This window comes from Pogona vitticeps, chromosome 9 (assembly GCF_051106095.1).
Source record: "Pogona vitticeps strain Pit_001003342236 chromosome 9, PviZW2.1, whole genome shotgun sequence".
In the NCBI taxonomy this organism is placed as follows: domain Eukaryota; kingdom Metazoa; phylum Chordata; class Lepidosauria; order Squamata; family Agamidae; genus Pogona; species Pogona vitticeps.
This window is the reverse complement of record NC_135791.1, coordinates 8,976,266-9,000,045: the sequence shown is the minus strand read 5'-3', so window position 1 is coordinate 9,000,045 and position 23,780 is coordinate 8,976,266. Positions and strand designations below refer to the sequence as shown.

The following is a 23,780-nucleotide window of genomic DNA, read 5'->3' as shown; positions in this document are numbered from 1 at the left end:
TGGGGTGGTGCCATGCAGCAGAGCTGCTCACGGTCTCCACTGGGGGTGGCCTGGTGGCCTTGGCAGCTCAGATAAGGACTGCTGGGAGAAGTAAGAAGAGTACAAGGAGCAGCTGTAGGAATGCACCAGGCAGGTCATTGCAAGTATCCCTAAGAATTTTGCACTGGGGTGATGGCCCTTGATTTCCCCCCCCCCTAAACTATACCATTGACTCAAGTAGAAGAGGGGCACTTTCCCCCAAGTTCTCCATGCTGCCACTTCTTCATCTCCACTAGGGAGTCAAAGATCGCTAACCCTCTCATTTCTTCCCCCACTTTTTAAAAGGAGAAAATTAGCTGTACTACTAGTAGCAGTAAGTAGCAGACTTTTGAGTTGACTTTTAAGTTGGGGAAAAGTGGTTTTTACATGTTATCTTGTTTGTAGTGTAGTAGTCTCAAATTCTCTAATTCCATCTCTGGCCTTAATATGGTAAATAGGAATGCCAATTAGATTTGCATAAGTCTGGGAGGCAGGAAGGTTTTAAGGGTCAGATTATACTTTTGCACTATTAAAGAGCAGGCCGGGTAGGTGGGGCTCGTCAGCCCTGGAAGGCAGCCCATCTAGGAGAAGGAAAACTCTGATTTCAAACCTCCACTGCCTTGTGGCTATATCCACTCATGAAAAGTGCTTCAGGAGTTAACCTCGAGGCAAAATCCGGAGCTGGAGTCCCGGAGGCAGTTCGTGTCATTCTGCCAACTCCTGCGACGTTGCTGGAACCAGTTGTATTGGCTCTTGCCTTTCCATTGGACCATTTCAGCAACATGGAGAGGGGGGATCTGCTGCTTGGGTAACAGCCTATCCTCCATATAACTTTACCCAGGCTTCATGCTCTGAAGAGGGCACTCCTCGATTCAGAGCATGTTACCATAGTCTCTCTAGACTGAAGGATGCCTATCTATCTAGTAGAGATGGGTATGAACTGCGCAGTTCATCTTTTGGACAAACAGGTGTTCAGTGATTCCCAGCCCACCTCCTCTAGCAGGTGCCCACGGAAAGGCAGCACCCTGGCTTCTCTGCCCTGCCTCTTCCGGGCTCTGCTTCCGAGTGGGCACCCACCGGAAGAGGCAAGGGTGGGAACTGCTGAACACCTATTTGTCCGAAAAACAAACTGTTAATCCGGCGGTTTGTGCCCATCTCTAAACACCAGCCAGGAATTTCTTGGTCAGCTTTTGCCTTCAAATGGATATCAGAATGATTAAAATCTCTTATGATGACTACATCATGTCTCTTTGAAATCCTTGCAATATGTTTTCAAAGGTTTCACCCATATATGTAGGGTTTCCATATATTGTCCAGTAGAGAAACTATTCTCAAAGCCAGACCTGCTCCGTTTCTGGATGGTTGCTGCTGTGTGCTTTTAACCCTTTTATCTCTTGCTGAAGAAAGAAATGACCCATCTCTGCAGCAGGGGTTAATACGGGGATGGTCGATATGTCATTTGCTACTTGAATCTCTCAACCTTCATTGCGTCCTATAGGAATCATCAACCTCCCATATGCTGAAATAGAAGAGCCCTTCGAAGCCTGGTACAACCATACGGGAAACAAGAGTCGCATTGAGTACTATGACGGTAAGAAACAAGTGTGTCTCACAGGAGAAAGGGTGAAGGTGCAGACAGATAAGTTATTTCTCAATCTTTGGCCCTCCAATATTGGATATCATCTCCCTGAACTCTGGCCAGCATGGCTCAAAGTTAGGGAGGCTGTGAGTTGCAATTCCAGGATGCCAAACATTGAGAACTACTAGTCACGCTGGAAGCAGGGAAAGTGGGAAGGCAGCAAAAAATTAAGGAAACCTGTATGCAAAACTTAATTTTAAAGGAAGGGCTTAACCAGGGCTAAAAATTCCTTCCCTTGGAAGGGATGTTCATCTCTTGGGAAAGGAGGTACGTATTTGAGATTTTTGAGGGGTTTGGACACATTTCTTTTCTTGCAGGAGATTACGGGGCTTACTATGTCCGAAATGAGACAGCAGGGGGAGGTGTGGTTGTGGTAAGCTGTTCCACACATACCCCGAACAATTCCTCCAAGCCTCCAAAGTCACAAAAATTTACCAGGGCAGTTTTTGCCACATACACCCCCGCACACGCACACACACACTGAACGAATCCTCCCGATTTAGGCCCAACACCACTTCATTCATCTTGCTTAACATTGCCTGTTCCATCTTCCCTGAACGTGGTGCCGTTTTTTGCACTAAACCATTCCCAAACTAGGACTATGGAAGTTGTAGTCCATCCTGTCGTGAGCGTGCCTGGTTCTGGAAGGTCACTCTATCAAACCCTTACGATTCTTCTCCATCACCAACTAATGGATTATTTTAAACAGAAATGCTAAAGCTCGCACCAGAAACTTCTGCCTAAGAAGAAATTGGTTGACCGTTGTCTCTCCCCACTCCTTACTATTTACCTCATCAGTTTTTCTCTCTGCCATTCTTCAGGCCAGGTGGTGACCTTACAGCTAGGAAGTGTGGAGCCATACGGCACCATGTTCAAGATAACACCGGCAACCACGGAGAAAGTGGTGAATACCAAGAAGTGCTTCCAACTGAATGGCACCAAAGACGATCATGTGAAGCCACAGGGAGTCTTTCCTGACACGAAGGGCTTCAAGGTAACCTTGTGATAGGAAATGGATGAGGAGAACTGGCTGCCTAGGAGCCAGAGGTGGGCTTGTACTCAGAAGGCCTCTCTCTGTGGCCTCTTGGGGTTGTACCAGGCTTCAAAGGGCTCTTCACAAGAAGAGATCATCTGGCAGCTTGGCTGGCCCTTTCCTTCATGTCTTTCAGTCAATTCCCATTTGTAGCGCAACTACTCTGGCCAGGTGTTCTTACAAGAACTCAAGGTTTGCTTCAACCAGCTTTGAGAATAATGAAAAACTGATGTTCAGAGAGGCATTTGTCACAGAAGGAGCATATTTGATGACACAGTGTCATTTTGCCTACACCAGACTACTCCTCTATATAAGATCTTGGGCCTTCTGGTGTTGTTGACCTCCTCTCCCAGAAACTTCAGCCAGCATAGCAAAAATGTTGAGATTCCAACAATTGCAGTCCAGCAAAATCTGGGCATCCAAGGCCGAGACCTATTGCTCTCTTTTTGCTCCTCTCATGAGAGCATTTGTCAAACGGGAGGGCAATGTAAAACACCAGTGCCTCATCACTTCCAACTATACAGGTTGTAAGTCACTCTCTACCACGGGGAAAAGTGAGGCAGATGCCACAACAGATACTCAAAGATAGCCAGAGGAAGTGTGTTGAAGGGTGCATTATGTAGCCGACTCTGATCTCTCTAGACTACTTTAGGCGCAGTGAAGGACGGCCCCCCCACTATCAATATAGCACAAAAATTCAACTGCAAGAACTATGGCCTTTTATACGGAATGCAAAAAGAGGGGTGCCATCTCGTTCTGGGCCTAAGGTATTAAAACAATGGGCTGATCCCAGCTTGTTGAATCATTAGGTAAAGAAGGTGCAGTGTCTAAATGTGTAACACTGGGGCTTGTCTCCAATCCGCATCTACTGGACCTCTTAACATAATATTCCCATTAAGTAGATGGCTATCTAGTTGGTAGGTCATCTGGAAGAGGCCGGGAGGGAGAGCATGCAAGGGAAATTGAACCTTCTCTTGGCTGATTGGTGAAGGCTTGCTGCCACTTGTTCTTCACTCCTCTTGAGTGCAAAGTTCCAAGATTGGTGCCCTGTATGTGGATAAATTACTCTTTTGAAATGCACCTCCCAGAATCCTTCATCCTACACTGTCTTGGGTTTATAGGAGCTTTAATCCAACACATTTGGAAGGTCCAGAAGGAAGGCTGAAGTAGACCCTGGTACTTTTTGATGGATGAGTAGTTTAATAGTGTTAGATGGACAGATGGTTACATCGCAGCTTCCATTGTTCTTATGTTCATGGCTGTGTTTTTCACTTTCTTTCCAGCCCATCAGGGAAGAGTACTATAAAGGCCAATACTGCACTGTCTGGCAGAATGTCTCTTACTGGGGCCACAGGAAGAATACCTACACCTTGTGGGTAACAAATACCAGCTGTGGCGTGTCTCCTGTGCACTACGAGATGAAGGGCTACAACACTCTGCTGGGTTCCCATTACGACAAGTATGAAATAGATTACAGCGACTTTTCCAACAGCTTCCCAGCTTCTGTTTTCATCCTGAAGCAGAACGGTGAGTACCAGATAATTCTGTAACTTAAGGGCCACTATGCTAGATCAGGCCAGATGGCTATCTAGGCTAGCATTATGTTCCCACAGCAGCCAGCTCAAACTCAGAAAGCACAACAGCAGAATCTAGCTAATTCTCTCCAGCAACTGCTGTTGAAAGGCATGTGTAATCAATCATGACCTACAGCCATTGAATTGACAATCTGCTTTAAAACTAGAATTGATGCTACATCTTGTGGCATTAAGTTCAGATATGCACTGTGTCAAAAAGTACTCTTTCATCTGTTCTGGATCTCCCACTGGTCACTTTGAAATCAGTTTGGAAGAAATACTTTTGAAGTACAACTTCCCGAATTACTGTCCTGTCCTTTGCTCTGGTCAGAGTAGACAACTTATACCCCGTTTAGCTTGCTTAATAATGTCAAATTGTAGGTTCTCATCTTCTGCAGAATAAAAGAACACATCCTTTTTTATGTGCCAACTGTATCTAAGTCATTTGAAGTTTTAAAAACCCAGATTATTTAGTTTAAAGTTGATACATAGAATCAATGCGATGTTTCCAAGATCAGATTTTGGAAGAATAATCTCTTTTTGTTTGAACAACTAAAATAAGTTTGTCAGAGATGAAAGCATGTTGAACCCATTTGTTAGTATAGGTTGCAAATGTGATATATTGTTTGTTTTTCTAGCAATTCTTTATCCAACAGCTCTGAGCCTTTGGTCTGTCTGCTGCTTTTCACTTCATTCTAAGAAAACCCAGCCAGTACAGCCGTGAATTGGAATTAGGGGGTGTAATCTAGAACATCTAGGGAGCAAATATTTTCCCACCTTTTCTCTAAATCAGGACTGTCCCACATGGGCCCAAATATGACCACCCAGCATTCCCACTCCCCCCCCCCAAATTTGAAAAGGCTAAAAAATTCCTTTACAGAATTTGGTGGGCAATTTTGTCATGTTTTAAGGGACCCTAGCACCTCTGCCCCCCACTAAAACATTTGAAAAAATAGCCACAAGAAGGTGTAAAGAAAGGGGGAGGAATTGTGAAAGCTGAAGATCCTGGGGCCTCTTCAAGGGTATCCCCATGTAGAACATAGTTGTCAAGCGTGTTGACTGTTGCTAAGTTGACTCAGAAAAGGTTGTAGCTGGTGCACTAAGTGGAACGTGCAAAGGCACTCCTTGCCACTGGGACCACCTGGGACTTGGGACAGCACAGAGTAAAGAAGCGCTCAGATGATGAACCGGACCTGACGGGGGGGGGGGGGCGCAGTCCCTTCTGGAACAGGGATTCCCAGCTCCTGAATCTGACTTTCTGCTAACTAGCAACACCTCCATCTTGTCAGGATTTAGTTTCAGATTGTTGACCCTCATCTGGCTCATTATCAAGCCCAGTCAATGCTTAAAGGTCTTGATTGCTGTTTCAGTGTTGGAGGAGAGGGAGCAGTAAATCTGGGTCTCATCAGATACTGGTGGCATCTCGCTCCTAAATTCCGAATGACATCTCCCAGTGGTTTCATATGGACATTAAATCATCATAATAAATGTTTTATAATGTTTATTACGGTCATTGACCAGCAAAAATAAGCAACATTATTTAAATTAGGAAACATAAAACCAATCTAAAAGCACTAAAAGCATCTATATACATATATATAACTACATTCATATATCTTATTAGATACCTCCTGCCTCCCTGTCATATGCCTTGTCTATGCTATTGCAGCTTGCATAAAACGACAGAATTGTTACTTAGAAGTTCATAAAGCCAGTAGGATCATGAAGGCCTCTATGTGTATACACCAATTTACAGATACTATAGCTGTGCTTTCCTTCATGGATTTCCATTGCAGCAGCACAGAATTCGGCTGCTTTGGTCAACATACAGTGGTGCCTCGCTTAACGACGATAATTGTGATCACAAAAAGATCATCGTAAAGCAGATTCGTCGTAATGCGGGGCAATCATAAAGCGAGGCACCACTGTATCTGAATTTCGGTTTAGCCCAGTATATCTGCCAGGGCATCGCCCTGTCAGCAAGAGCACATTAAATAATAAGGTGGAGTCAGGTGGGATTTCAAAGGCCATGGTGTTGAACCATCTTTTACATATAGCCTGGCAGGAAGGGTTACATAGAAACTACTGCAACAAAGCCCCCAATACCCAGCATTTCCAGACAGTCCATCAGGATACCGTGGTCCTGTAGCTGGATGCCTCGGAAGAGACCAGGAGATCTAATAAGGTTGCATTTCCCTTCTCCAGTCCCCCAAGGTAGGTTCCCAATTAATTTTACCAAGCTGTGGTTTATTTGACCAAAGCAATCTGAGTCCCATGCTACTGAAAGCCCAACTGAAATTGGTCCAGATAATTGGCCATGAATGCCTAGAGTTATAGGGTTGCCACCCTCTCAATCATCTTAGCTAAAAATGGTAGACTTGAGACTAGTCTTTAATTAACCAAAACATGGGGTCAAAAATGGGTTTCCTTATGAAAGGTTTTAGGCTTCAGTAGGAAAGTTGGAAACTGCATAGCCTGCCTTTGCGAGGCCCCTCACTCTTTTCCTCCTCGTACATGACATGTCAACAGGCGATATTGTTGCAAGCCAAGTGGACTTCAAAGGGGCATCCTATAATATGATTGGGCCATGCATTGGCCCAAGCATTCTTGCGAAAGGCCCCGAGCACAACCTCCACGTGGCGCTCTTGCACAACTCACCGGGAAGTAGATTGTACTGTATGATTTATGAAACTCTCCGCCTTTCACTGGTTTTCCTGGTTCCGTGTGCCCTGCCTTCCTTTGTGCAGCCTACAATGATTATGAGTTTTGAAACTTCTGTTGTGCAGAGTCAGAATACCGATACCTAAATGTGAAGCTGCATCAGCGTTTGGAAAGTGTGTGGGATTCTCAGGCAACTATTACAATCCTGTTCTGGGAGTTGTTCTCCAAAAAGTATCTTTTCCCATTTCTGATCCATGGGTAGTTTCCAGGAAGAGTTCAGATGCAGTGAGTCAGTCTGCAGAGGGAAGGGATTATTTGGCTTATTTAGCAGCCTCCATTGTGGGGCCACCAGGAAGAGAGCATCAGTTGAAGGAAACTCAAGGGAAGATCCAGGAAGAAATAAGTCTTTAGGGGCTGCCCTGTGATGTTTTGCTGCCTGATGTGAAAGGCAACATGGCACTCCTCCTCATAGTCCATGTAGAAAAACTGTCAGGAATAGCTATGGGGGGGGGGGGGTTCAGCCTTACTTGAACATAGATAATGGACAGGGATGTTGGCAAGTCTTTGGGTCTGAATCCCAAGTCCCAAGTCTGAGTCTTTGGTCCCAAGTCCCAAATCTGAATCTTTGGGTCCAAGTCCCAAGTAAAAGTCTTTGGTCTCAAGTCCAAGTCTGAGTCTTTGGTCCCAAGTCCTGAGTCCAAGTCTTTGGTACAGAGTCCCAAGTCCCAAGTCCCCAAGTCTGAGTTTCTATTAAAAACAAGCTTTTCCCCCCAGAAAAAAAGGCAAGGCAGAGGTAAGTTCCAAGTTCTGAATTAAGTCTATCATTGAAAAAAAAACCTTGAGTCAAGTCACCAGAGTGACTTAAGTCCAACTTGGCAGCGAGTCCTGCGACTCGAGGCCCCATCCCTGATGATGGGATCAGCAGACTCCAGTATACTTGTATGTAGTTTCAGGCAACTAGTTAACATTTTTTAAAACTAGTTGCCTGAAAATAATTTAAAAACTCCAGATATCTTGGAAAACAGTTTCCAGGATTGCTGACTTAGTGGCCCTGCTGGCTGAAGCTTCTATGAATTCAAGTCCAGAATATCTTGAGGACCAATAGCTGAGGACTTCTTAGTTAAGAGGGAGGTGGGTAAATTGTAGTCTGTGGGGTACATGTGGACCATAAATCCATTTTTTATAACCAGTATCTAATATCCCACTCTTGGGGAAGGCGCTAGAATAAGTTGTGGCCTCTCAGCTCAAGAGGTTTCTGGATGAAACAGATCATCTAGATCCATTTCAGTCTGGCTTTAGGCCTGGTTATGGGACAGATATGGCTTTGGTCACCTTGGTAGATGACCTACAATGGGAACTGGATAGGGGGTTAGTGTCCCTGTTGGTTTTGCTGGACTTCTCAGCAGCTTTCAATACTATCAACCATAGTATTCTCTTTACAAGCCTTGATGGGGATGTATCAACTCCAGGCTTAAAAGGAAGGTCCTTCAAAATGCCAGATGCAGGGGAGGGGTATCAGGAGACAGGGTTGTCTTGTCTGCTCCCAGAGGCCTCTGGTGGGGTCACTGTGAGATACAGGAAGCTGGACTAGATGGCCCCTTGGCCTGATCCAGCAGGGCTCTTATGTTGTTATGAGTCATCTCTCTGGAATGGGATTTGGGGGAGCACAGTTTTACAGCGGCTCTAATCATTCATGGAGGAGAGAACTGAGAAGGTGGTGCTGGGGGATTCCTGTTCAACACCTTGGCCACTACTTGTGGTGTGCCTCAGGGTTCTGTTTTGTATCCTGTGTTGTTTAACATCTACATGAAACCTCTGGGAGAGATTATCTGAAGTTTTGGGGTTTGGCGTCACCCGCATGCCGATGACACCCACCTCTACTTCTACCTTCCACCTAAATTCAAAGAAGCTGTTTCGGCTCTAGATCAGTATTTGGTGTCAGTAATGGACTGGATGAGAGTGGAAAAATTGAAATAATCCAGACAAGATGGAGGTGCTTCTAGTCAGTCGACAGGCAGATCAAGAAATAGGGATATATCCTGTACTGGATTGGGTTACACTCCCCCTGAGGTGCTTGGGAATGCTCCTGGATTTGTCTTTGACCCTGGAGGCACAGGTCCCGGTGTTGGCCGGGAATGAATTTGCACAATTAAAACTAGTGCACCAGGTACATCTGTTTCTTGAGAGGTATGATATGGACACTGTGATGCACACCCTAATTACTTTCCAGCTGGACTACTCTAACACACTATACGTGAGGCTGCCTATGGAAAGGATCCCATAACCACCACCACCCCCTGCTACAGCAGCTCCACTGACTACAAATCAGTTACCGGGCACTAATTCAAAGTGATGGTGTAAACCTAACAAAGCCCTAAATGGCCTGGGTCCAAGCTATCTCAAAGACTGTATCTCCCATTATGAGCCAGCTGGAGTGTTAAGATCATCAGGAGAGGACTTTCTCTCAGTTCCACCACCTTCACAGGTGCGTGTGATGGGGACACAGGAGAGGGACACCTCTGTTGCTGCTCCTAGACTCTGGAACTCCCTCCCACAGGAAGCCAGGTTGGCCACATCTTTGCTGTCCTTCTACAAGCAGGCAAAGGCCTTTCTCTTCACGAAAGCCCCCCCCCTCAGTGACTAGCTACTGTACCTGTGTGTGATTTTTATATGGATTATTATGTATTACTGCTTTGATTGGATTTTTCCAATTGTGTTTTTCATTTTCGTGTTTTCCATTTCTCAGAGTGGTATTTGTTTGCTCCTTTAGGTCACTGGTTCTTAACCTTGGGTTACTCAGGAGTTTTGGACTGCAACTCCCAGAAGCCTTCGCCACCAGCTGTCCTGACCGGGGTTTCTGGGAGTTGCAGTTCAAAAGCATCCGAGTAACAAAGGTTAAGAACCACTGCTTTAGGTTTTTGCATACTTACTGTTTCAGATGCAATATTGCCTTTTAATGATGTGAGCTGCCTCTTAATATACATTATTCTTAGTTTTAAATATTGCCTTTTAATGATATTAACCATCATTGTATACTCATTGCTTTGAACCTTAAATATTATCTTTCAATGTTGTAAGCCACCTTGGGTCCTTTTCAAGGAGAAAGGTGAAGTAAAAATAAAATAAAATAAAATAAAATAAAATAAAATAAAATAAAATAAATAAATAAATAAATAAATAAATAAATAAATAAATAAATAAATAAATAAATAAATAAATAAATAAATAAATAACCTCTGTCCTTTTAATACTCCATTAATCCCCTCATTCCCTGCCCTAGTAACTGCTGCCAGGCCAGGCTGTGGTCCACCTTGATAGCGTTCAGTATTCCTTGGTCCCAGTTTGTTCAACAGATTTTAAGGCTCTTTGTGACTTTCATTTGCATGACTTTTTCTCCCTAGAAACAAAGCTATGTGAAAAATTACCAGGTGACTCCGCAGAACATCACGTCATGGCAAATCCCATGGCAGATTTTGTTGGGGGACAAGACGATCGGGCTCACCGCGTATTCCACCATTACAGAAAAAAATTTGGAAAGTCATACAATGATGAGAAGGAAATGGAACACAGAAAGCACACCTTCACCCACAACATGAGGTGCGGGGATCTTCAAGTTGGGAACAGGAAAAAGATGGGAATTTGGGTGGTAAAGGCTGAATGAAGGGAGAAATCTCATGGCACAGTGGTTAAACTGCTGTACTGCAGCCAAAACTGTGCTCACGACCCAGGGTTCAATCCCAGGTAGACGGCTCAAGGTTCACTCAGCCTTCTATCCTTCTGAGGTCGATAAAATGAGTACCTAGCAATGTGTAGCCTGCATAATAAACTTGTAACCCATCAGAGAGTGCTTTAAGCGCTATTTTATTTATTTATTTAATTTACAGCTATGGGGCTGTATATAAGCATCATGCTTTACTTTGCTTTGAATAAAAGAAAGAAATGGCTGAAGAAATTACGGGTTCTTCCTCCATAATATTGGACACATATATTCAGTTCTTGTTGCTTAGGAGATGGGTCTGCTCTGCAGATGTTTAGGTACAAGCCTTTATCCTATTAAAAGGTAAAGATTCCCCCTGACATTTTTAGTTTAGTTGTGTCTGATTCTAGGGAGCGGTGGTCATCTCGTTTTCAAGCCGTAGAGCCAGGGCTTGTCCAAAGACAGTTTCCGTTGTCACGTGGCCAGCATGACTAGGGAACGCCGTTTTACCTTCCCACCATGGTGGCACCTATTTATCTACAGTACTTGCGTTTGCATGCTTTCGAATTGCTAGGTTGGCGAGGAGCTGGGATAAGTGACGGGAGCTCACTCCATTGCGTGGATTCAATCTTACGATTGCTGGTCTTCTGACCTTGCAGCACAGAGGCTTCTGTGGTTTAGCCCACAGCTCAGCCTGACCAATTTAGCACAGGTTCTAGGTTGAAGAGTAGGATCATTGGACTGCTGTTAACATGGCCAATAGTGAAAGAATATGGTTGTAGTCATCCAAAATATTTGGAGGACCAAGGATTTTCCACCCCTTGTTCTTCACCAGAGTTAAAACCTAGGTTGTTTGCTCCATGCTGCTCTGTAACCACTCCACTTGGCTGCTTTCCCATATTACCAACGGAGCTCAAAGCATTATGTTTCATAGCAGCCTTTATTATTTAATCCTTCTGTGTTCTTCTCTTCTGTAGTGATCATCAGGTTGGTTTAAGAAGATAAAATATATAATCATAATATAATAAAATAGGTCGATCACAGCACTTGAATAATGCAAATAATAAAACCGACACTAAAATGTTATTGCATCCCAAAAACCTATAGAAATGTAAAGATCATTGCTTGGCACTGAATAGACAGGAACACAGGCACCAGCAACCCACAGAGCCCTAGATGTCGGTAGATGGCACCACAAAGTTGGTCCCACGTATCCTGATATTATTCACCTAACTTTGGCTCAACCAGCGAAGCACCAAAAAGCCTTTGAGAGAGATTGCTTCACTGCAGGTTCCTAGATCACGAACAGCTGCAGAAATATGCAACATGTTTCACTTAGAAAGCAAGGAACGCTGCCTCTGTGTCACTTTGGCCCATCATTCTGCTTCTTCTGGCACGGAAATCTTTGACTATTTAAATAAGAATGGGTTAGGATCAAAATGTGAAAGTTACTTTGTTTTTTGGACTGCAGTTCCTTAAATTCCCTAGGTAGCCGAGCGATTACTACTTCCTGGGATTTTTGTAGTCCACAAATAATGTCTCCATGCTCTCGCAAGGGCCACAGTCCAGAGTTGGGTTTCTGTCCAGCTTTTTTTTACTACAGCAGCCTTCTTTTTTTATATATACTAGATTTGTCCACTCTAAGAACCGGGCCAACCTCCCTTTCAAGCTGGCCCTGAACCACTTGGCTGACCTCACCCAAGAGGAGATAGCAGTGATGAGGGGAAAGCTCAAGAGCACAACCCCCAACAAGGGGCTCCCGTTCCCTGAAGAGCTGTACGTGGGTCTCATTTTGCCAGAGAGTTTGGACTGGCGTCTCTACGGTGAGTGGCACTCGTTCAGCGACAAGCGGGCAGTCGTTTCTCGCCTTTGTCAGACCATGAGTGAATCCTTTTTTTTGGATCAGGTGGCTCTGTAGCCCGTTCACTAGTCTAGTCACAGGCTGACAAGTGTTACATTGAGCAGGGGGTGGGACTTGATGGCCTTATAGGCCCCCTTCCAACTCAATTATTCCACAGTTCTATGGTTAATAGCCAAGAGAAGGCAACACACAGTCTGTCCACAACATAAGCCCCTGACCTGGTTTTATAGCTAAGGGCTAGCTTTATATAAACCCTGCAGTTTTGCTCTGAAATTGGGGGTCATCCACACTGCCCCCCAAATGTCATCAAATGTCAGTTCCTAAGATGCCAAACCTTTGGCCATGCCAGCTGGCACTTTGGGAGCTGAAGACCAGCAATCCCTGGGCTTGCAAGGTTTCGGCTCCTCTGCAAATTAATTTTAACACAAACCGCATTGTGGTTGCTTTGGCTAGGGGCTGTACTACAAGTGTCACACAACTACCTCTCTTTGTTCCTTTCAGGTGCAGTGACTCCAGTCAAGGACCAAGCTGTTTGTGGTTCCTGTTGGAGCTTTTCTAGTACGGGAGCGCTAGAAGGGGCTCTCTTCCTCAAGGTAACCACAACATGTTCACATTTCAAAGGGAAAGTTCCTTTTGATTAATTTAGAAAGTGTTGGGAAACAAACACAGTTGCTCTGATCCAATGTGTTTCACAGTTCAGGGAACCACTGATTCTCCGTGGAAACCAAGTCCAGTGAGGAAAGAACAGGGCATGTTTTGCCTTGAGAAAGAAGGCTGAAGAGAAAGAAGTGATAGCACTTTTCATATACTTGAAAGGTAGTAATACAGAGGCGGCGCAGGATCTGTTCTCGATCATCCCAGAGTGTAGGACACATAATCGTAGGCTCAAGCTACAGGAAGTCAGTACAGAACATCAGGAAAAACTTCTCAACTGTTAGAGCAGTATGACAATGGAATCAATAACCCTGAGAGGTGGTGAGTGCTGGAGAAAATTTCAAGAGAAAATTGAACAGCCATCTGTTGGATCTGCTTTGATTTGGATTCCTGCATTGAGCAGGGGGTTGGACGATGGCCTTATAGGCCCGTTCCAACTCAATTATTCTATGATTTTATGCTTCTGTCAATGTTTGGCGGAGATTTTTTTTTTTGGACTACAGATTCCATAATATCCAGCCACAGGCTCTGTTGGCTGAGGGATTCTGCTCATTGTAGTCCAAAAAAAGGTAATTTTTCAGTGTTTCCTACTTTGCATTAACAGCATGCAGTGCATGTGGGTTGAGAGGCTCTCTAGCAAATTCTCAAGAACTTACCTTTGCTTGCAAGAATTCTAATTTATATCTTCCTCCTAGTTCTCATCATTTCAACACTCCTCCTTAGGGACAGGGTTGCATTTAGCACAGTTCTGTTCCCATTGTTCATGGAGCTCAGGACAAGATGCATGGAATTTCTAGGCCATCTCTCCTCCACAAAGGTGTGTTGAGGCAGTGTGGCATTGTGGTGAAAGTGCTGGACTAGGATTTGGGAGACCCAGATCCTACTCCCCACTGAGCTAATGAAGGCAACTTTGAGCAGTCAAAGCCTCTCAGACTGACCTACTTCACAGGATGGGTTCTGAGGATCAAAGATGGAGGAGGAGAGCCTTGAAGTACAGTGGTGCCTCTCTTAACGACGCCCCGCTGAGCGATTAAATCGCTTAACGAGGGGCTCTGGGCCATCGCTGGAGCACCACTGTAATTGGAGAAAAGAGTGGAATGTAAATAGAAATGTTGAATGAGTAATTAAAAAAAACAATAATATTGAGACCTGTTTCCCTTGGAGCATATAACCTTTGCTATATTTTAAATAGGAGTGAAATGTTTTTAAAGTCTTTCTCATGTGTGCTGTTCCTGGTGCTTCCACTCTAGTTTTATACGGGTAAACACATGCAGCTAAGCGTGACCTTCTTACTCTCCTCTCTTTTGCTTCCTCAGACTGGGCAACTTATGCCGTTGTCTCAACAAATCCTAATTGACTGCTCCTGGGGCTTTGGCAACTATGCCTGCGATGGTGGGGAGGAATGGCAGGCGTTTGAGTGGGTCCTGAAGCACGGCGGCATTGCCACCACAGATTCCTACGGACCGTACAAAGGCCAAGTGAGTAGTAGGAACTTACCTTTTGAGTAACGATGCCTTTGTGAGGACAGTCGAGATCTGCTCTGGAAGGGGAGGTGCCCATTGGCAGATGGTGGTCTGTGTTAGCATTTGGGTGAGTGCAAGCAGCCAAAAGCTCTTTATGATATGGGGAACATGGGCTTCTCCTCTGCGTTCTGTGTCACAATCTGTATTTCACCTGTCCTGGCCCGCTGGCAGTGGCTGTCCGTCTGCTTCTGGACCAAGTTCAAGGTGAGGTGCTCATGTTCACACATAAAGTCCTCAAAGGTTTAGGGTCTCGCTTCCTGAGTGTCTCTCCCTCCGAATGTCCACCCATCCCATCCACACCTCATATATTGGGACGCTACAAGTCGCAACCCCAAAGGAGGCCCAGAAATTGGTCACCCATCTGAAGAGCAGTTAGCCCCGTCCCGTGTTAGTTTTAGAAGACAGATGAAAACCTGGCTGTTTTCACAAGCTTTTCCTGGCATTACCCCAGACTAATCCTGTTTCTTGTAATCTGGTTTTTCTTTCTCTCCCTCTTGTGCCTGTAAACATTTAGTATTAGTGATCCTCATTTTTAGAGATTATATTTGTGTACGATTTTAATGTTAATTTTATTATTTTTGCATTATGCCGTTTGTACGCCATCCAGAGTAATGGCCTGCATGGGCAGGATAAACTGTGAGTGAGTGAGTGAGTGAGTGAGTGAGTGAGTGAGTGAGTGAGTGAGTGAGTGAGTGAGTGAGTGAATGAATGAATGAATGAATGAATGAATGAATGAATTCTACTAACTCCAGAAATCTTAGGCCATTCTTCCCTAACCTGCTGTGCAAATGTGTTAGAGTTTAGCTTCTGTTGTCTCCCTGCCCTTCAGATATCTTGGACTACAGCTCCCATAGCTGGCTGGGAACAGTGATACAGCATATTTAAGGGGAGCCAAGTTTGGGGAAAGTGGTTTAGGAATGTTCTGACTAATGCCGGCAATTGATGAAATGGGGAGCAGAATCTAGGAATTTCCTTTCATTAACCCTTTTCTCCCTCTCTTTCTTTCTGCGGTTATCAGAATGGCTATTGTCATAGCAACGAAACTCATCTTGTCGGCAAACTCTCAGGTTACGTGAACGTTACCTCTGGGAACATCACAGCACTGAAGGCCGCCATCTACAAGCATGGGCCCGTGTCTGTCAGCATTGATGCCGCCCACAGAACCTTCTCTTTCTATTCCAATGGGGTTTACTATGAGCCCAAGTGTGGTGAGTTTCAATATATGATTTTCATGTGGGGAAGATGTAAACTGGGGTTAATCATAAAATAAAAAGGTGGCCTTTGTACTGTCAGAACAGCCACAGGTTGCCCACACTTGCTGTATGTCATGATGCATTTTCTGGAATGCAATTGAACATGATTTTGGGTATGTAACATCAGGATTTCACTTATAAGTAGACCTGTTTGGCAGGTAGATGCTGCAGGTGTACCTTATGCACAATCACCTGTGAGTAAGGCTCATTAAAGATAGTTGTAGCTCCTTCTAAGTTGCGTGTACTGTATAGCAGTGGTCCCCAACCTTGGGCCTCCAGATGTTCTTGGACTACAACTCCCAGAAGCCTTCACCACCACCTCTGCTAGCCAGGATTTCTGGGAGTTGAAGTCCAAGAACATCTGGAGGCCCAAGGTTGGGGACCACTGCTGTATAGGATTCTTCTAGACACGGGCACTTTGTATTTGTATCCTGGGGAAACAAATAGGAACTACAACACCACAGGTGCCACTGCGGCCCAACTCCCTCCCCCAGAAACAGCCAGGTCCACTCACCTGGCTCCACACGGCACAACGCTCCTCTGTTGTCATCGTTACGCCAATCCCAGCAGGAGCTCAACTGGCGCTTCCCCACACAACCGACCACTGAGTGGGGAGACTCCCCATCCAGCCTCTGCGCCTCAGCGGTCAGCAATGCAGGGAGACAAGGAACTGCCGACTGGACCCCTGCTAGGATTGGCACAACGACAATGGAGGAGCACCATGCCCAGTGAGTGGACCTGGCTGGTTGGGGTTGGAGGGAGAGGAATTAGGCCGCCTTGGCTTCTGTGGTGCCGTGGTTCGTATCCTGAGGATACAAAGTGCCCATGTCTAGATTCTTCCATCAGTTTGCCCTTTATACATTCAGTTGGACACTGGTGCAAGAGCCTACTCAGTAGAACAGGGGTGGAGAACCTTTGACTCTTCAGACAGTTTAACTACCATTCCCATAATCGCGTATCATGGGCTGTGCTAACTAAGGTCATCATTTCACTTCCAGGAAGGACCAAAGTCCCTTTGCAGCATCTTTGAGTGTTTCCTATGACACAAGCCCTGGTGGAGTTTTAAAAGGTGTTCATTGGGGCCGTTTTTAAACCTCACCAGGGATTCCCTCCTAGCTGGTCAGTGGCAGGTCCTTAGAGCAGTGGTCCCCAACCTTGGGCCTCCAGATGTTCTTGGACTACAACTCCCAGAAGCCTTCACACCACCTCTGCTGGCCAGGATTTCTGGGAGTTGAAGTCCAAGAACTACCATGGATATGTTCTTGTTTTCGTTGTATAGTGTATTGGGATTTCTGAGAACCGAACCTGAATCTTGAGAGAGAGAACAAGGAAAAATATTTTTTAAGAAATACTTGGAAAAGTTAATTCTTCCAGAATCTTCTAGCCAGCATGGCCAATGGGAGTTTTCATCCAAAAAATAGGAATTTTTCAAAGCTCTGGAAATAGTACATAGGAGAATATATGTGGGACATACAGATACCACATAGCCATCATAACCAGTTTGAGTCCGTACCTTACTTTGTCCTGAATTCATTGCTAGCCAATTTCATTGGGTAACTCACTGACTTATATATTAGTTACATTTTCCTTCAAAGCACTCAATACAGTAGACATAGCTCTTTGTCCTTGAAAAAAACCCTGTGAGGATAGTTCAAGCTGAGCAAGAGCATAATGAGCTCAAGATCACCCAGTGAATTTCATGGCTGAGAGGTGGACTCATATCTGGATCTTCTAAATCCCAATTCCATGTTCTCCCCAGTATTGTACAAATGAGGGAAAACAATATCCCCTTTTTCAAGAGGGCAACTGCATTTATGAAGTTTTGAACCCACAAATTTCAGAAATACAGTCAGATGCCTTACCACTTTGTACACAATCATCAGCCTTGTTAACTCTCCTTTTCTCCTTCTAGGAAACAAGAAAGGCGAGTTGGATCATGCAGTCCTGGCAGTAGGTTACGGCGTCCTCCAAGGAGAACTTTACTGGCTTATTAAGAATTCGTGGTCCACCTATTGGGGTAATGATGGCTACATCCTTATGTCCATGAAGGACAACAACTGTGGAGTAGCTACCGCTGCCACCTTTCCACTTATGGCATAACTGGACAAACCATGTCAAGCCACCTCAAAAGATGATCCAGCCCGTTGTGTTTTTTCTCCCCCAACGAATCAAGATCCCCCATCACTTAAACATCTCGAAAATGTTCAGTAATATACTAGAACCATAATTGTGAAAATGGAAGAAGACTCAATTATTTTTTTAAAAAAATGAATTACTGTTCTTTCTTTGTACCAGCTAAGTTTCACTATAAGCCATGTCATAAAGGCTTTCTGCCTGGAAAACTAGACTCTAAGTAGCTGAATTAGGTCCTTTATGAAGTCAATTCCTCTTGCAGGTAGCCTGCTGTTGGAATAACCTCCTTTCTTCCTTCTATGACTTCAAGTTCCAGTCTTCAAAACATGGGGAGTAAGCCCTTGATTGATGAATTTTGCGGGGGGCCCTCCTGCATTTTCTTTGCAAAACATGGAGGGGGGGATGCTGTTTTTTGCAACGAAAATGTAGGGAGAAAACAGAAATCATTTCCCGCCTGCATTTTCTTTGCAAAACGTGGAGGGGGGGGAAGCTACTTGTTGCAATCAAAATACAAAGAAAGAAAAAATATTTAGAAAAGTGGGGGGTGTTTTATATATGGGGGCATCTTATACATGGAAAAATACGGTAGTTTAGTAACATCCGAAGAGCCGTACAGTCTACCTTCTTGCCCTAAAGCACACACAACTCAAGGAGCAAAGTGGGCAAAATGTAGCCAGTGGAGCACATACGAGCACCCCGAGCCATTTTTGCCGCTCATCCCCCCCCCCCCCCGTTCCTCTAGGAGAGCTGGCATTCCTGTTTCAAGAAACCAGCAATTTTGCTATCAAACAGGGCATTCCAGAAGCCATTGCAATAATTACAGAAACAGGTAGTTGCTTCCTCTCCCTGCCCTTTTCTTTTCATATTTTCAGGGGCTGGTGTGCTCTGTGATAATTCCTGGAAAAATTGGACCCGGTCCTTCCAAAATAGCCTACTTCAGCCAAACGATTTTGTTGGTCATCCCACCTCTAGAGCAGCTAAGGTGGTGCTTTCTAATGGAGTCAATAAAAGCATTTGTGAGGACATCTACCGTGTGTTCTTGCCTCTCGTCTCTCTTGCTCAAGAGTTTTGTCAACTGTTTCGAGGGCTTCTAGCAATCACAGTGGTGGCGGCTGCTTCTACCTTCTGTCACGCTAGTGGCCAGGAAAGGAGGTCAGCTTTTCCCCATCTTGAAATCACTCAGAGGTCACTGGTCTCTGTGTCCATGTTCATCTGCATGTGTGTGTTGCCTAGGCCTCTTTGCAACTAGAGAAGATTGTGGAATTTAACCCCCCAGTGTGTTGGAAATAGACCTTACTGGTTCTACTAGCCAAATGTTGTAAACACTCTCAGTGATCCCCTAGTCCTGCCCTGTTCTGTTTTCATGTTCATCATTTCAGCACTAGTCTGAAAAAGACCCTGCCTGCATGTAGAACCTACCTGTGAACAGGAAGCATCCAGCGCTGAAGCCCTGAGGATCATCATGATGGGGGGGGTAGGGCTAGGTGCCTCCCACAGGACCAGGGAGCAGAATGTCTTAGAGTGAGTTTTAGATCAGTGGTCCCCATCCTTGGGTCTCCAGATGTTCTTGGACTACAACTCCCAGAAGCCTTCACCACCACCTCCACTGGCCAGGATTTCTGGGAGTTGAAGTCCAAGAACATCTGGAGGCCCAAGGTTGGGGACCACTGCTTTCAATGATTCAGGTTCTGGTTTACACTGATCCATGAAACTTGGTGAGGTAGTCATTTCTTTCTCCGCTAACTTACCTCCCACGGTCTTTTTTAAAATAAGGGGTAACTCTCATATGTCAGTGCTATCACTTGCTAAAATACTTAAGCCATATTTGGGGGGAATACAATTTGCAAGTTTCATTGGACATGAAAAAATAACATAGTAAGTTCTTCAAATGAGGTAGAATGGTTTGCTCAAAGAGCACTCCATGCACACAAGAGGGAAGGAACGCAACATAAGCTCGTCTCAATCCACTATTGGCAAATCAGATTGCTTTTTATTTTGTAACTGGTCAGTTGGGGGATTGCAGCACTTTGTTGGCACATCTGATGTCTCACACCTACAAATGCTTTGCGATTGTGAAGGGCTAACATTGTTAGAGGACGAAATATGGGTTTACCTTAACAGATGACCTGACCCTGAGTTACATCTCGAGCTGTTCAACTTTTGGAGTTCATGAGGCAATGAAGAGGTGTGTCCTGCAAAATTTGGGCTAAATAGTATGGGAGACGCTGGGATGTGGATACAAGCGCCAAAGGGGTTGTCACAGAACTGAGCAGTGTTTAAAGTTAAAAATCCAGGGACCATACCTGAGTAGACAGCTCCAGGTTCAGACCCCAGTATCTTCAGTTAACAGGATCAAATAGCAGGTGACCGAAAGTCGTTCCTCGGCCCCAGAGAACATGTCGCACTACTGGCGGTCAGCATGGGCTCTTCTCAGCTGAGTGGACCCAATTATGTAAGAGAGCTTTCATTCTGCTCATGGAAGACAGCATAACTTGGACAATTTTGGAGCTCAGCTTCCAGATTTCCCCAGTCAGTATGATCACAGGTCTGGGAGCTGAAGTCCAAGAAAAACATTTTCCAGCTCTGACAGCATGAGGGCAGGGGACGCTACCACACCTAAGCCTCTGAGCAACTGAAGTGCCTCACCCTTCGGTAAGGTAAGAGAATAATGGCACAGTTTCCTAGGAATCACTGGGGGGCAGGTACATATGCCAGCAGTGCCAAGATCACAACGGGACAAAACATGGAGAGAGGGAGTGTACACACACACATACACAAATAAAATGGTAGCTATGGCAGGTTGCTAGCAGGCCTCTTTGAAACTGAATTATGTTTTGGAACATAATTATTAAAAGGGCCGCCAGTCCTTGTGGTGTTATTAACTTCATTCATAAGCATTAGGCTGGCTAGTAGATGCCTCATTTGTTATCCCAGATAATAAGTGCTGCGAAAGTTGTTGACATGATCAAAAGCTTGTGTTAATTCTGGCGATATCTGTTTACTCAAGCAGTTCCTTACACTGATGCTTTACTTTTATTAGCAGGGCTTGCCTGAAGCTCTTTAAGTAGCTTGGGAAGGAAAACACACGGACACCACAGACCGAGGCTGCTTTTGTGTCAGTCCCTTCCTGTCAGGAGCCCTCGGAACTGTAGTTCTGCGCAGGGACTGGGTGACAGAAATCTTTCTGAGAGAAAAATATGAGGTTCCCCAGTCAATTCCAGTTTCCAGGACTGCTCGGGTGGAACATGGTTATTAACTTTCCACATAGCCAGGGCTGGTAGCCATGCAGTGTTTCAGCAGTTGCTGGACGTATACCTCCTACTAGCCCCAGCCAGCGCAGCTAAAAGTGAAGGATGATGTAAGTTGCAGGTGGCCACACTGGGAGAGCCACATATGCCTCACTTTTGATTTAAGGCCTAGATGTAATTTGATTCAGTATTCTGATCCCCCATGGATGTTTTAAACGACATATATAAACATCCATGAACCTTCTCTACGCCACATATATTTTACAGTAGTCTTCAGTTCTGATCAGCTAATGTGCTAATTCCATTAAAGAAAGTATATCATTGTTCCCCAGCAACCACAACTGTTGCTAACTTATAACATCTGGGTCCTCCCCAAGTGGTTGGGAAGCACAACCTGATATTGATAAGAAACGAAAATATTATCGAAGGCTTTCACAGACAGGATCCGATGGTTGTTGTGGGTTTTCCAGGCTGTTTGGCCATGCTATTAAGGTTTTTCTTCCTAACATTTTGCCAGTCTCTGTGGCCGGCATCTTCGGAGGACTGGAGTCAGAACTCTGTGCTCTGGTGCAGTTTGTTGGACAGTTGAGCATTTATAGCTGTGGGATCAGCTTTTGTCAGGAGACGGGGTGATTATGGTGATCGGCGTGTTTTGGTTGTGGTTGTATTGTTGTGATAAGGGGGAGAGATGATCTGTCACTGTGATTGATGGGTGTCATTTGCTGATCTTTTGTGTGCAGTGATCACTGGTCCTTGTGGCTGGGTAGAGTTTGTTGACCTTTTCCAGGCTGTATTTTTCAGTGCTGAGAGCCAGGCTTTGTTGAGTTTTAAACTTTCTTCTTTTTTGTTGAAGCTGTGCTAGTGTTTGAAGCTTTCTTCTGCTGCCACCAGTGGATTACCTCAATCCACAATATAAATAGCGTTTGTTAGAACACTTGTCTTGTGAACAGAAACAACTTATTTATTGGAGTGAAGAAGATTGAATAATACCAGAAGTTCTTCAGATACACATTATACATAAGCAATTCATCAACCGTTCTCTCAGTACATACTTCTTTTCTCTTGCTATATCATTACCACCTTCTCTACCTATTTTTCTAACCAGCTCTATCTCTCTCAGTATCTGTTCCCTCTCTCTCTGATGAGCCAACCCTATCTGACTCCTCCTTCTCCCACCTCATGTAGCTGCTGACTCTGCCTCTCCAGTCTTCTCATAGGTTCATGCAAATCAGCTCACGAATATGATTGGCATGAGTGATGGGGACGATTGTCTATTTCTTTAGAGCAGTGGTCCTCAACCTTGGGCCTCCAGATGTTCTTGGACTACAACTCCCAGAAGCCTTCACCACCACCTCCACTGGCCAGGATTTGTGGGAGTTGAAGTCCAAGAACATCTGGAGGCCCGAGGTTGAGGACCACTGCTTTAGAGGACTGACTGATCATCTTACCTATTCACCAAGGTACCGATAAAGGACACTCTGACACTCCTCCAGCAGATTTTTCCAGAAGACATCAACGTCCTTTTCCAACACTGCCTAATGACCAGCTACTTTCAGTGGGATAATGAGTTCTATGAACAGACAGATGGAGTGGCCATGGGGAACCCCCTCAGGCTGGTTATAGCAAACTTCTACATGGAACATTTCTAAAAACGGGCCCTGGCTTCGGCACCCTTCGCATCCACTGTGAATTGTAGATTTGGGTGGATGCTGTTGAGATGGTTTAGAAATTCTTCTGGTTTTTCTTCACCGTAGCTCCAAATTGCAAAGGTGTCATCCACGTATCGGAACCAGACTGTGGGTGTGAAGGGTTCCAACAACCAATGAAAATATTCTCTATTAATGCTCTACTTCTGCAAGATTCAGAACTGACTGGAGGTTTGAGTAAAGCTTTCAGGATATTTACGTACAGTACTGTACTGTACTTTCTTTCTAGAATCTGGTAAAGACAATCCACCTTGATATGGAAATGAGAAGCGGATGCAGCAAATCCTTCTAGTGAACTGAAAACAGTATAAATGTCACTTTTGTCAGGCTAGGAGACTGTGGATGGGTCTTGGTCAACTATTGTTCAGTTGGAGACTAGAATCGGCGATCCCAAGTCCCATCATGATACATTGGCTCTCAGGTGGCTTTAAAAGGGGATCAGTCACATCCAGTGTGACTGGTTGGTTTAGCTATGAGAGCTAAGAGTAACCTGAAGCTGCATCCCAGGACTTCAGCCTCCGGAAAAGCTGTATCCTCACCTCAGACCAAACCCTATATATTTATGGAGAGGGATCATTCTTCATAGATTTCAGTGACACTATCCAGGCTCTATGCTGTAGCATTGTGAAAGGAGAGAGTCCTGATTTTGCCACCTAACACAATACACGCAACAGAAGTGCCCAAAGAGACAGGTCTTTGCAGCATCCTTTTCCTCTGTAAAGGCAACGTGCGGCAACGTGAAACAAATAATTACAGTGACTGCATGCAGGGAATGGGCCT

General features: G+C 44.9%; 1 protein-coding gene across 1 annotated transcript in view; it reads left to right on the top strand.

The window, feature by feature from the left end:
• Window positions 1-19,071, top strand: part of LOC110089894 (digestive cysteine proteinase 2) — a 34,902-nt gene extending 15,831 nt beyond the window's left edge. The window contains exons 3-11 of the mRNA XM_020813269.3: window positions 1,517-1,609; window positions 2,479-2,651; window positions 3,974-4,217; window positions 10,327-10,522; window positions 12,252-12,445; window positions 12,985-13,076; window positions 14,454-14,615; window positions 15,679-15,868; window positions 17,826-19,071. Of these exons, the coding sequence (XP_020668928.3) occupies window positions 1,517-1,609; window positions 2,479-2,651; window positions 3,974-4,217; window positions 10,327-10,522; window positions 12,252-12,445; window positions 12,985-13,076; window positions 14,454-14,615; window positions 15,679-15,868; window positions 17,826-18,013 (1,532 nt within the window). The 3' untranslated portion in view covers window positions 18,014-19,071. The remainder of the gene's footprint in view (window positions 1-1,516; window positions 1,610-2,478; window positions 2,652-3,973; window positions 4,218-10,326; window positions 10,523-12,251; window positions 12,446-12,984; window positions 13,077-14,453; window positions 14,616-15,678; window positions 15,869-17,825) is intronic.
• The last annotated feature ends 4,709 nt before the right edge of the window (window positions 19,072-23,780 follow it).